General features: G+C 45.9%; 2 protein-coding genes across 4 annotated transcripts in view; both read right to left on the reverse strand.

Annotated features, from left to right (window-relative positions):
- Window positions 1-80: 80 nt before the first annotated feature.
- Window positions 81-5562, reverse strand: PFDN5 (prefoldin subunit 5). Of its 2 annotated transcripts, none has more exons than XM_060195263.1 (6): window positions 5435-5562; window positions 5119-5221; window positions 4803-4834; window positions 2954-3028; window positions 2755-2860; window positions 81-268 (listed from the first exon to the last, which is right to left on the reverse strand). In XM_060195263.1, exons 1-6 carry the CDS (start codon window positions 5504-5506, stop codon window positions 213-215), a joined length of 444 nt encoding a protein of 147 aa, XP_060051246.1. In that variant the 5' UTR covers window positions 5507-5562; the 3' UTR covers window positions 81-212. The 2 variants fall into 2 exon arrangements, with proteins under 2 accessions (XP_060051246.1, XP_007518247.1); XM_007518185.3 differs by having other exon boundaries at window positions 81-227; window positions 5435-5561.
- A 6291-nt stretch (window positions 5563-11853) lies between these two features.
- Window positions 11854-13909, reverse strand: part of ESPL1 (extra spindle pole bodies like 1, separase) — a 34520-nt gene continuing 32464 nt past the window's right edge. For both annotated transcript variants that reach the window (XM_060195264.1, XM_060195265.1), the window contains exons 29-31: window positions 13065-13148; window positions 12463-12627; window positions 11854-12210 (exon numbers count right to left, since the gene is read on the reverse strand). In XM_060195264.1, coding sequence (XP_060051247.1) covers window positions 12009-12210; window positions 12463-12627; window positions 13065-13148 — 451 coding nt within the window. In that variant the 3' untranslated portion in view covers window positions 11854-12008. The remainder of the gene's footprint in view (window positions 12211-12462; window positions 12628-13064; window positions 13149-13909) is intronic.

A 13909-nucleotide genomic window follows, 5' to 3' on the forward strand; every position in this document is an offset into this window, starting at 1 on the left:
TGCAGAGGGGCACGCCCTCCCTTCCAGCCTCCTCCCACCTCAGCGCCAGCCCCCAAGCAGCGAAGACAGACACCACTTAGCCCAGCTTACAGGTTTATTAGCATAAAACAAGTCCCAGCCCAGACCCCTGCCCAGGTTCCCAACAAGCTGTCAGGCCTTTGCTGTGGCCTGATTTGGCCCCAGGGCTGTGAGCTGCTGAATCTTCTGGCTCATCATCTCCATGACAGCTGTGGGGGGGGGGGGGGGAGTGAGAGACCCAGGTCAGGAGCTGCAGGGGTACAGGGGTGGCCAAAAGTTAAGGGAGAATGACAGGACCACTTAAGGACAGAAAGGAAACCAGCTATTTAACGAAACTTTAAATAGAGTGATACACTGTGGAGGATGGCCACCACACTGTCCGGGTCAGAATCATAAACACAGGATATAAAATGAGCACAATATGGTATTGCATGAGTCAGGCATAACTATAAAATTATAACGTGGAAAAGCTGCTTGCAGGGGCAGAGGAGATAGCATAATGGTTATGCAAGGAGACTCTCATGCCTGAGGCTCCATAGTCCCAGGTTCAATCCCCAGCACCATCATAAACCAGAGCTGAACAGTGCTTTGGTAAAAATTAAAAAAAAGCTGTAGTTGGGCGGTAGTGCAGTGGGTTAAGCGCAGGGACAAGCGTCAGAATCCAGGTTCAAGCCCCCGGCTCCCCACCTGCAGGGGCGTCGCTTCACAGGTGGTGAAGCAGGTCTGCAGGTGTCTGTCTTTCTCTCCCCATCTTCCCCCCCCTCTCCATTTCTCTGTCCTATCCAACAACGACGACATCAATAACAACAATAACTACAATAACAATAAAAAACAAGGGCAATAAAAGAGAAAATAAATAAACAAATATATTCTTTTTTTAAAAAGTGGTTCTAGGGGCCAGTGCCCACCTGGTTGAGCACACACATTATAATGTGCAAGGACCTGGGTTCAAGCCCCTGGTCTCTACCTGCATGGAAAAGCTTCACGAGTAGTGAAGCAAGGCTGCAGGTGTCTCTCTACCTCTCTATCTCCCCATTCCCTCTCAATTTCTGGCTGCCTCTATCCAATAAATAAATAAATAAATAAATAATAATAAAAATAAAACAGGGAGTCGGGCAGTAGCGCAGTGAGTTAAGCACACGTGGCGTAAGGATCCCAGTTTGAGCTCCTGGCTCCCCACCTGCAGGGGAGTCACTTCACAAGCGGTGAAGCAGATCTGCAGGTGTCTATCTTTCTCTCCCCCTTTCTGTCTTCCCATCCTCTCTCCATTTCTCTGTCCTATCCAACAATGACAACAATAATAATTACAACAAGACAACTAGGGCAACAAAAGGGAATAAATAAATAATAATAAAAATAAATAAAATAGTGGTTTAAAGTAAAGGTTCTAAATCCTGACTTTGTAACAATCACCTGGGGGAGCCTTTAAACAGTGACACCTCAACAACCACCCAACCCTCATTTGATTCGGAATGAGTTCAGACCACCTTGTGTAAACAGCCTTCCTTTCTAAATGATTTATTAACAGGGCAGGGGTAGATAACATAATGGTTATGCAAAGAGGCTCTCATGCCTAAGGCTCCGCAGTCCCAGGTTCAATCCCCTGCACCACCAGAAGCCAGAGCTGAGCAGTGCTCTGGTGTTTCTCTCTGTGTCTTTCTCTCTCTGCATCTCTCTCAAAAATAAAATAAATAAAAGACTTTAAAAAAAATAATAAATGATTTATTAACTAACTGGAGGTAGACAATCAGGGTATCATGCAATGCCCAGGACTGAACTTGGGACCTCATGTTTGAGAGTTCAAGGGTTTATTCGCTATACCACCTCCTGGGCCACTTTCCTGAGTGATTCAAATGTGCAGCCAGCCAGGATTGCAATTACTAATACATTTCCTGTATCTTCATTTACATATATGTTCTCCATAATTTCATCCCTATTAAGTGGGAGCTCAACAAGAATACAGATGAGGGTGGGGGCAGTTTCCAGGTCTTGGAGCACAATGGTGGAGGAGGACCTAGTTGGGGGGGGTAGTATTATGCAGAAAACAAAAAAAATCTGTTGCCCTCGTTTAACTGTTGTAGTTCTTATTGTTGTTATTGATGTTGTCGTTGGATAGGAAAGAGAGAAATGGAGAGAGGAGGGGAAGACAAGAGAAGAGAAAGACAAGACACCTGCAGACCTGCTTGAACTCAGGACCTCATGCTTCTAAGTCCAATGCTTTATCTACTGCACCAACTCCCAGACCACAAGATAAGTTTTTTGCATAACCATTATTCTGTCTCCTTGCACCCATCTAATTTTCTTAAGCACCCAACCAAAATCCAGGAATCTACAAATTGTGGTCAGGTAACACATAAGCGTATAGAGAAGGGGGGGGGGCAGTATCTAGAGAGTAATACATTGAGACACCCCAAAAGAGGGCCAGAGAGCATATCTGGTAGTGTGGATGCCTAGTTGTGCATGCAACCCAGATAACCTCAATTGGAACCTCGACCACAGTACTGCCAATGGCACTGGGCCATACTCTGAGGCTGTGATGTTCCTGTCTTTCTGAATGAAAAAGTGGCCCAGGGAGCAGTAAAATCCCACATGCATGAAGGTCCCAATTCACCAAAAGCAAACAAAAAGACACCATGGTCTTAGTCAAGCAAAAGGAATACTCCCATGGTTCACACTACATTCTGTGTTCTTGATCATAGGTGGAAGAGGACAGGAGGTTCCTCACACTAAGCTTACCCTGTTTCATGGCATGTTTCTCCTGTAGAGCTGGTTGGATTTTTTCCATTTGCTTGGTAAGAAAGTCTATCTTTCTTTTGAAGAAATCCTTGGCGTCATCAGCTGTCTGCAAGGTCAGAAGTTAACCCACACCGTGCCCACAATCATCCCCTAACTCACCCCTGCTCACAATAGTATTCCTGCTTCCCCTTTCACGCACCTTTTCCACATAGTAGCCAGTTCCTACATCAATGAGCACGTGTTCCACATCATGTAGTTTCCCAGGAACATACATCTGAGAAGCAGCGATTAAGGGAAAAACTAGCCCAGCGGGAGCCATGAGTTAGTCTACCTGCTTGCCTTTGTTTAATTGCTGGGGCTTAGTGCCTGCATGACCCCATTGCTCCTAGCGGCTATTTTATTTTTTGGTAGAGGGTGAGACACATAGAGATACAGCAGGAAAGGAAGAGGGAGAGAGGAGAGCTACTTAGGGCACTGCTCCACCACTCATGAAGTTCCCCCACTCCCACATATGGGGATCCAGGATTTGAACCCAGGTCCCCTCACATGATAACGTGTGTACTCTGCCAAGTAAGCTACTACCTGGCCCAAAGAGATTTCTAAAGATTTACGAGGTTCAGGGGGGCTGGGCGGTAGCACAGTGGGTTAAGTGCACATTGTGCCAGGCGCAAGGACCAGGGTAAGGATCCCGGTTCAAGCCCCTGGTTCCCCACTTACAGGGGGTCTGCAGGTGTCTTTCTCTCCTCCTCTCTGTCTTCCCCTCCTCTCTCAATCTCTCTGTCCTATCCAACAACAACAGCAACAACAACAACAACGATAAACAAGGGCAACAAAAGGGAAAAAATGGCCTCCAGGAGCAGTGTTACCAGTGTATTCTTAGTGCAGGCACCGAACCCCAGCAATAACCCTGGAGGCAAAAAAAAAAAAAATTACAAGGTTCACGAACTGAGTAAAATCAGAAACCTAGGAGGCCAGGCAGTAGCACAGTGGGGCAAGTGCACATGCCACAAAGCCCAAGGACCATGCCGGTTTGAGCCCCCAGCTTCCGACCTGTGTGGGGGGAACGTTCATGGGCAGTGAAGCAGGTCTGCAGGTGTCTGTCTCTCCCCCTCTCTGTCTTCTCCTCCTCTCTCCATTTCTCTCTGTCCTATCCAACAACAATGATAACAATAACATCAATAAGAAGAAGAACAATGATAAACAACAAGGGCAACAAAAGGGAAAAAAATCGCCTCCAGGAGCAGTGGATTCATAGTAGTGCAGGCACCGAGCCCCAGCAAAAACCCTGGAGACACATATACATCAGAAACCTTAAACTATAAACTCCAAAAGAGAAAGGAAGAAATTGGTTACTTATGGACAAAGCGGCCATATACTGCTGGAACACTCTTTTGCGGTGATCTTTCCTGTCACCTTTCAAGTTGTTCTCATCTTCCTGGCAATCCCTCTAGAAAGACAATGATGCTAGCCTACTGATAAAAGTGAAAAACAAACAAAACAAACAACCCCTCATACTTCCACTCAACTCTGCAGGCAACAAACTGATAACTAATTCCAAATGAATTCAATGTTTTTCACCACATAAGCAAACTACATCATGCTGTCCCTGTGCTTTTCAGTTTGTCAGTTCTCATATTACAGTATACTGATGCCCTATTATCAGGACCTGTTCATTCAAGTAAAACATCCAACAGGTAGACACAACCAAGGTTTCTAAATAACTGTTTAGGAATAATTATCAAGGCCTGGGAGGTGGCACAGTGGATATAGCAATGGGCTCTTAGGCATGAGGTTCTGCGTTCAACCCCCTGTGTGAAATGTGCAGGAGCAATCTAGTTCTTTCTCATTAATGACCTCTCCAGATTCAAAGGAGGTCTCGAAACTTTACATCAGGCTCAACCTGACGCTGTTGACTGGCTACGGAAGAAGGGCAAACGCTAGAAGAATGACTAAATAAATGTTTTTAGAAAAGTGTTACATTGGGGGGGGGTGGTATTGGGAAGTAATTAAAAAAGGAGAAGGCGGGTCAGTTCTTGTGGAAAGGATACAGAACTCGTCAGTGGGACGAGTAATTCTTTCCCTGTGGAAGCAATTACGTCAAACATCTGAGAAAGGTTGGCGGCTCCAGTGTTACAGGCAGAGCCCAGAGATACACCAAGAACGAAAACCGGGGGCACCAGGAGAGGAGAGATGTCCTGTGCACCTCCGTTCAAAGAAGGAAACGCGCAAAGGGCTCGAAACGGTCTGCAAAAGGTGACGGGTTGCCTTCTTGCCTAAGGCAAAGGAAACTGGCCCTGGGCCGGGAGCAGGATGAGCAGCAGGGTCGCCACGTCCCCCGGGGGTCCCCACGCGCCTACCCCATACCCTCGTTGCTCTTGTTCAGCACGCTCAGACAGTCCTTGGCCTCCACATACTTGGTCTGCACCACCTTGAGCTGGGCAATGGACGTGGACAGGAACTCCACTTCCTACAGAGACCGTGAGATCGGCGTGGGCTCAGCGTGGAGCTGGGCGGAGGGGGCGATGCCCAAGGGGCGGGGCGGGCCGGGCCGGGCCCGCGATGGGTGGCTGTTTAGTCTGTGAAGGACAGCCTCCCAAAGGGGAGCAGTGAGGGCGATGGAGCACGCGTGGGCTGGAGGGCTATGAGGCGGGAGATGGGTGTCTGTGAGGCCCGTGCCTACCTGGTCCAGCTGGTTCTTGAGCATTTCTAGCTGCGGCAGACTCAGCTCCGTGATATTAACCGACTGCGCCATGTTGGGAAGGAGGACTAGCGAGCCGGAAGTTGCGCTCTAGGCAGCCTCCGTGCCTCTCTATGGTTGTGCCTGGAGGCCTCGCTGAGCAGTCGTCTCTATGATCGTTGGTTTGGAGGGAAGTAGGGTTGGCGCTTTTTATTTTTATGTATTTATTTATTTTAATTTATTTTTTTATTATTATTTTTTTAATCTTTTTTATTTTTCTTTTAACCAGAGCACTGTTCAGCTCTGGCTTATGGTGGTGCGGGGGATTGAACCTGGGGCTTTGGAGCCTCAGGTATGAGAGTCTGTTTGCATAACCATTATGCTATCTACCCTCCGCCCTTAATTTATTTTTTATTTAAGAAAGGAGACATTAAAAAAACCATAGGATAGGAAGGGTACAACTCCACAAAATTCCCGCCACCCAATCTCCATATCCCATCCCCTCCCCAATAGCTTTCCCATTCTCTATCCCTCTGGGAGTATGGACCCAGGGTCATTGTGGGTTGCAGAAGGTAGAAGGTCTGGCTTCTGTAATTGCTTCCCCGCTGAACATGGACATTGACTGGTCGGTCCATACTCCCAGTCTGCCTCTCTCTTTCCCTAGTAGGGTGGGTCTCTGGGGAAGCTGAGCTCCAGGACACATTGGTGGGGTCTTCAGTCCAGGGAAGCCTGGCCGGCATCCTGATGGCATCTGGAACCTGGTGGCTGAAAAGAGAGTTAACATACGAAGCCAAACAAATTGTTGAGCAATCATGGACCCAAAGCTTGGAATAGTGGAGAGGAAGTGTTGGGGTGTTACTCACTGCAAACTCTAGTGTATTTCTGCTTTCAGGTATATATTTTGCACTAGTTTATGGGTATGTGTGAACATATGTCCTCTCTCACAGAACCTGGTCTATATCTACGTTTTGGGACTTTGTTAGAAAGTGAACCACCTGGGATGGAATTAGGGTATACTATGAAAGGAAAGGTCTCACCCGAGTAATGAAGCTGAAGGGTTGTCATTCCACACCTGAAGTCTCTGGACACAGTCTGAGCTGAAGCATGTTGAGGTGGCAATCGTTGCGTTGATTAGGTTGCAATCGGCAGATGCAGTATTATTTGATATGGATTGGGAGAGGCATGCAGGAAAATGGGCCCTATCCTAAGGTTCCAGGACTGGGAGAAATATAGGCTCTATAGTGGAGATGTGAGGTTCCTGCTGTCTTAGGGTTCAAAAAGACAATGGATAGTTAATGTTATCACATTATTTGGTAATTGGGTTAACTTTGAAAAGTCCCTTTTTTAGGGTTTGCTGTATAGTACCCAGTATCTTGTATATAGCTGTGCCACCGGTTGTTTCTGATCTACTTGGACTAGGCTTCTGAGAGTCCGCATATCAAAGATACAGCCTATATATTAAAAAGACTCAGTCTGTGTTTTAAAAACTTCGAGACATACAATCAATTTTCCCCTTCTCATATTAACTAGTAATTTATATGACTACACTTTAATAGGAGTGTACACCAAAAGACTATGTCCCATCCCACCCACCCACCCCCACCCCCCACCGGCTCAGGAAGCCATGTCTACCCCTCACCACAGGGTTTTTACTTTGGTGCCCTACATGCTGCTTTTTCTTTTTTTGACTTTTTTTTTGGCGCGGGGGGGGGGAATTAATGTTTTACATTCAACAGTAAGTACAATGGTTTGTACATACATAACATTCCCCGGGTTCCCATATAACAATACAACCCCCACTGGGTCCTCTGAATCCTTCTTGGACCTGTATTCTCCACACCCACCCACCCCAGAGTCTTTTACTTTGGTGTGATATGCCAATTCCATTTCAGGTACTACTTGTGTTTTCTTTTTTCTTTTTTTATTAATGTTTTACATTCAACAGTAAATACAATAGTTTGTACATGCATAATATTCCCCAGTTTCCCATTTAACAATACAACCCCCACTATGTCATTTATCATCCTTCATGGACCTGTATTCTCCTCACCCACCCACCCACCCCAGAGTCTTTTACTTTGGTACGATATGCCAATTCCATTTCAGGTTCTACTTGTGTTTTCTTTTCTGATCTTGTTTTCAACATCTGCCTGAGAGTGAGATCATCCCATATTCATCCTTTTGTTTCTGACTTATTTCACTTACCATGAATTTTTCAAGGTCCATCCAAGATCGGCTGAAAACGGTCAAGTCACCATTTTTTACAGCTGAGTAGTATTCCATTGTGTATATAGACCACAACTTGCTCAGCCACTCATCTGTTGTTGCACACCTGGGTTGCTTCCAGGTTTTGGCTATTACAAATTGTGCTGCCAAGAACATATATGTACACAGATCTTTTTGGATGGATGTGTTGGGTTCCTTAGGCTATATCCCCAGGAGAGGAATTGCAGGGTCATAAGGTAGGTCCATTTCTAGCCTTCTGAGAGTTCTCCAGACTGTTCTCCACAGAGGTTGGACCAATTGACATTCCCACCAGCAGTGCAGGAGGGTTCCTTTGACCCCACACCCTCTCCAGCATTTGCTGCTGTTACCTTTTCTGATGTATGACATTCTCACAGGAGTGAAGTGGTATCTCATTGTTGTCTTTATTTGCATTTCTCTGACAATCAGAGACTTGGAGCATTTTTTCATGTGTTTCTTGGCCTTTTGGATCTCTTCTGTGGTGAATATTCTGTCCAAGTTCTCCCCCCATTTTTGGATGGGGTTATTTGTTGTCTTGTTGTTGACTTTGGCAAGCTCTTTATATATGTTGGTTACTAAACTCTTATCTGATGTATGGCATATAAAGATCTCCCATTCTGTGAGGGGTCTCTTGGTTTGGGTAGTGGTTTATTTTGCTGTATAGAAGCTTTTTAATTTGATGTAGCCCATAGGTTTATACTTGCCTTAGTCTTCTTTGTAATTGGATTTGTTTCATTGAAGATGTCTTTAAAATTTATGCGGAAGAGTTCTGCCAATATTTTCTTTTTTTAAAATTTATTTCTTTATTGGGGAATTAATGTTTTACATTCAACAGTAAATACAAAAGTTTGTTCATACATAACATTCCCCAGTTTCCCATTTAACAATACAACCCCCACTATGTCATTTATCATTCTTCATGGACCTGTATTCAGAATTCTGCCAATATTTTCTTCTAAGTATCTGATAGTTTCTGGTCTAACATTCCAAGTCCTTGATCCACTTGGAATTTACTTTTGTATTTGGTGAAATACAGTGATTCAGTTTCATTATTCTGCATGTTTCAAACCATTGTTTCCAACACCATTTGTTGAAGAGACTCCGCTTTCCCCATTTAATAGTCTGGGCCCCTTTGTCAAAGATTAGATGTCCATGGGTGTGGGGCCTCACTTCTATTCCACTGGTCAGTGTGTCTATTCATGTTCCAGTACCAAGCAGTTTTGATGACAATGGCCCTATAATACAGTTTGAAATCTGGGAATGTGATGCCTCCGGTTTTCTGTTCTTTTTTCTCAAGATTGTTTTGGCAATTCTAGGTCTTTTCTGGTTCCAGATAAACATTTGTAGCATTTTTTTTTTCTGTTCTCCTAAAAAATGTGCTTGGGATCTTGATGGGGATAGCATTAAATTTGTAGATGGCTCTGGGTAGTATATTCATTTTGATGATGTTAATTCTTCCAACCCATGAACACAGAATATCTTTCCACTTCTTTGTGTCTTTTTCAATTTCTTTGAGTAGTGACTCATAATTTTCAGTATACAAGTCTTTCACTTCTTTGGTTAGATTTACTCATAGATATTTTATTGTTTTTGTTGCTATGTAAAAGGAATTGATTTCTGGATTTCAGTTTCTTCTTAGTGTTTGCATAGAGGAATGCCACTGACTTTTGAATGTTAATTTTATAGCCTGACACATTACTGTATTGCCTGATGATTTCCAAAAGTTTCTTGCTGGATTCCTTAGGTTTTTCTGTGTATACTATCATGTCATCTGCAAATAGGGAGAGTTTGACTTCTTCTCTTCCAATCTGTATGCCTTTAATTCCTTGCTCCTGCCTGATTGCTATGGCAAGAGCTTCCAACACTATGTTGAATAGTAATGGTGATAGTGGGCAGCCCTGTCTAGTACCTGATCTGAGTGGAAATGCTTCCAGTTTTTCACCATTGAGTATGATGTTGGCTGTAGGTTTGCTATATATAGACTCCAATATCTTCAGGAATTTTCCACCTATTCCCATTTTTTGTAGTGTTTTGATCATAAAGGGATGTTGGATTTTGTCAAAGGCTTTCTCTGCATCTATTGATATGACCATGTGGTTTTTGGTCTTGCTTTTGTTGATGTGGTGGATCACATTGACTGATTTACGTATATTAAACCAACCTTGCATGTCTGGGATAAACCCCACTTGGTCATGGTGAACAATCTTTTTAATATACTGCTGTATCTGGTTGGCTAGAATTTTGTTCAATATTTTCACATCTATGTTCATCAGAGATATTGGTCTGTAGTTTCCTTTTCTGGTTGTGTCCCTGTCTGCTTTTGGTATCAAAGTGATGTTGGCTTCATAGAAGCTGGAAGGGAGTATTCCAGTGTCTTCAATCTTCTGGAAGACTTTTAGAAGTAGAGGTATTAGTTCTTCTTCTTCTTCTTTTTTTTTTTTAATCAATAGTGGGTTATAAGATTGGGGGCAATGGTAGATAGTATAGTGGTTTAACCCCCTGCACCACCATAAACCAGTGGTCTGGCATAAAAAAATACATACATATATAATATATATATATATATATATATATATATATATATATATATATATATATATGATTACAGTGTATATACTCTACACGATGCTCGCCCAAACCCGGGTCTTTGTGCACTGCGACATGTGCACTCAACCAGCTGCACCACCACCAGCCCCCAACCCCCAGTTTGCATTTCTACCAGCACTGTAGCCGAGTCCCTTTCCCTCCACAACCTCACCAACACTTGTCATTTCCTGTTTTACTGGTATATATGGGCCATTCTCACAGATACATTAATAACTGGTAGGGAAGAAGGAAGCCTGTGACTTTCTCTGCTGGGCAGTGGGTTAGTATCATAAGTGTTGCTGAGCTAGGGAGACAGGATAATGGTTCTGCAAAAGATCTTTTTTTTTTTTTTTGCCTCTGGGGTTATTGCTGGGACTCGATGTTGGCACTTCGAATCCACTGCTCCTGGAGACTATTTTTTCCCCCATTTTTGTTGCCCTTGTTATTATTGTTGTTATTGGTGCCATTGTTACTGGATAGGACAGAGAGAAATGGAGAGAGGAGGGGAAGACAGAGAGGGGGAGAGAAAGATAGACACCTGCTGACCTGCTTCACTGCCTGTGAAGTGACTCCCCTTGCAGGTGGGGAGCCGGGGGCTAGAACCGGGATCCTTATGCTGGTCGTTGCGCTTAACAGCCTGCTGCGCTACCACCGACCCCCTCTGCAAAAGATCTTAATGCCTGAAGCTCTGAGATCCCAGGTTTAATCCCCAGCACCACCACACCCCAGAGCTGAGCAGTGCTCTAGTCTGTCTCTCTGTATCTCTCACTCATTAGAAAAAGAATCACTAAGGTGGCTGGGTAGTGGTGCACCTGGTTAAGTACATGTTACCATGTGTGAGGACCTGGGTTCAAACCCTGGCTCCCCTCCTGCAAGAGAGAAGCCACATGAGTACTGCAGGTGTCTTTCTGTCTCTTTTCCTTTCTATCAGCCCCTCTCTTAATTCCTCTCTGTCAGATCACATGGAAAAAGAAGAGGAAGAAGAGGAAAAAGAATACCTAGAATGTGTTTGTTGCATCAGGCAAATGAAGAAGCTGAATCTGAAAGGAGAGAGACCACCACAGAAACCATTATCAGCTAGTGTCAGCACGGGTCTCTTCATCCCGCTGTTTCACAGGTGCTAATGTAGGGGGACATGGAGTGTGATGCTGAGCTACCTGGCTTAGCAGACTAGCTGGTGAGAGAAAAAACACCGATGAACAGAACCCTCGTTACAAGCAGCTGTAACAGGAGAGAACTGCCTCCAGCATATACTCTGCATTTGTTGTGGGCCTGAAGGGAAGAGAGGAATCAGAGGTAGTGTCACTCCCAGGATACTTGAGGCAGCAGACAGCACAGACTCGGTGGCACCTGGCCAAGACACTCTAGGTTGGGTCTGTCTCTGCCCTTCCCCGACCTCTGTCCCTACTTCGCTCCAGCTACGCCTGCTTGAAGTCCAGTTCTGTCCTGTGTTTTGTTTGACTTTCTTCCCAGTGCTCCGAGACTTGACCCGCTGCATGGAGTTTTCATCTGTTATAGTACCTACCACCCAGTGGGATGGGAATAAGAGCCTTGTCTTCAAGTGTTCTCAGAGTAACTACACAAAACAGACCTCAACTTATGAATCTTTATTATAGTAAGGTTAAAAGGAAATGTTTCATATAAAACACGGGAGAACGTCCTTAAAATATTCATCCTAAGGGTTAAATAAACTCTGGAGGTAGACTAATCACACGGCTTCTCTTGGTGATAGGACAGTTTCAAGGGATCACCGCAGGAAGACGGGCAAACCATAGGCCACAGGCGCGGCCCCGATAAGATACTTGAGCCGGGGAGCCTGTCGGGCCTGGCTGACATAGTAAAGAAGGGGGGCTCCTGGCCCAGCCCTGAGCCAGCCCTGCAGCAGAGCCTCCGTGTAACGATCTATGTCACGGTCCGTCACGTCCCAGAGGTTACCCAGAAACAGGGGGCTGGGAAAAGAGGAAAAAAATACAAAGTGAGGACTCTTTAAAAACATTGCATAGGAAACCATGATGGCAGATGAGCAGTGACGATGGAGCCAGTGAAGAAGCTCCTTGGCCCACGGTACAAGGAGCAGGCCGGAAGAAGGAAAAGGGTTAGAGGCCTGGGAATGCCAGGAAATCAGGACTGGGGGTGGGGTTGGGGTACAAAAGAGGGAGGATCTGGGTTTCGGCCCTGGGAAAAAACGCTCTGACACTCACCAGCCGGCCATGATGTACTTGAGCACGATGCCAGCCCCCTCCAGGTTTCCATGCACAGCCAGGGCAGCGCTGCTGCAGCCAAACAGCAGGGCCACAGCCCGGCAGCTCAGCCGCAGGACGGCGTGCCCATCCAGGAAGCGGGCACCGGCCCCGTGCCCTGCATAGCTAAAGCAGAAAGGGGTCAGATGAGCCGCAACTCATACTCCCCGCCCTCTGCTGTTTTTTTTTCTTTTTTTTTTTTGGCCTCCAGATTTGTTGCTGGGGATCAGTGCCTGCACTATGGATCCACTGCTCCTGTGGCCTTTAAAAATATTTTATTTTTTTGGATAGGACAGAGAGAAATTGAGAGGGGAAGGGGAAGATAGAGAGACACCTGTGAACCTGCTTCACTACTTGGGAAGTGACTCCTCTGCAGGTGGGGAGCCGGGCCGGGGGGCTCGAACTGGGATCCTTGGGCACGCCCTTGTGCTTTGTACTGTGTGCCAGTGCCCTGCCCCCCACCCTCTGCTGCTGTTCCAGGGGTGTTATGAGTCAGCCTGGGACACTAAAGACCCTGAGCAGCCCGTGGAGATTCGCTCCCGCCTTCACATCCTGGTACTCACATATATAAGTCGCGCTCTGTCAGGGCTGCCTGCACCTGCTGCAGGCTCGGCACTTCCCCAACCACTCCTTTCCAGCCCGCTTCACTGTGGGCGAGAGACGAACGCAAAGGGGTCAGGTGACAAGGAAGGGGAGAGAACACTAAGGAGAAGGTGGGCTACAACACTGTTTTCAAGAAAACGACCTAGCCTTCTATGTTGTCTCTGCCCTTCCTTATTCTTTAAAAGAGACAGAGATGGGAGGGGCTGGGCAGGGGCACACCTGCTTGAGCGCGTACATGACAGTGTGCAAGGACCCAGGTTCAAGCCCCTGGTCCCCACCTGCATGAGGAAACTTTATGAGTGCTGAAGCAGAGCTGCAGGTGTCTGTCTCTTTCCCTATCTCCCTCTTCCTTCTCAATTTCTCTCTCTCTGGGCAGGGTAAATAGCATAATGGTTATGCAAAGAGACTCTCAAGCCTGAGGCTCCGAAGTCCCAGGTTCAATCTCCCACACCACCATAACCAGAGCTGAGCAGTGCTCTGGTCAAAAATAAAAATAAAATAAATAAAATAAAATAGGGGGGTCATGCGATAGTGCAGCAGGTTAAGTGCAGGTGGAGCAAAGCGCAAGGACCTGTATAAGAATCCTGGTTTGAGTCTCTGGCTCCCCACCTGCAGGGGGGTCGCTTCACAAGTGGTGAAGCAGGTCTGCAGGTGTCTTTCTCTCTTCCTCTCTGTCTTCCCTTCCTCTCTCGATTTCTCTCTGTCCTATTCAAAGGCAACAATAACTAATAACAACAAGGGTAACAACATGGGAAAAAATGGCCTCCAGGAGCAGTGGATTCGTAGTGCAGGCACCAAACCCCAG

The sequence above is a fragment of the Erinaceus europaeus genome, chromosome 7, assembly GCF_950295315.1.
Source record: "Erinaceus europaeus chromosome 7, mEriEur2.1, whole genome shotgun sequence".
In the NCBI taxonomy this organism is placed as follows: Eukaryota; Metazoa; Chordata; class Mammalia; order Eulipotyphla; family Erinaceidae; genus Erinaceus; species Erinaceus europaeus.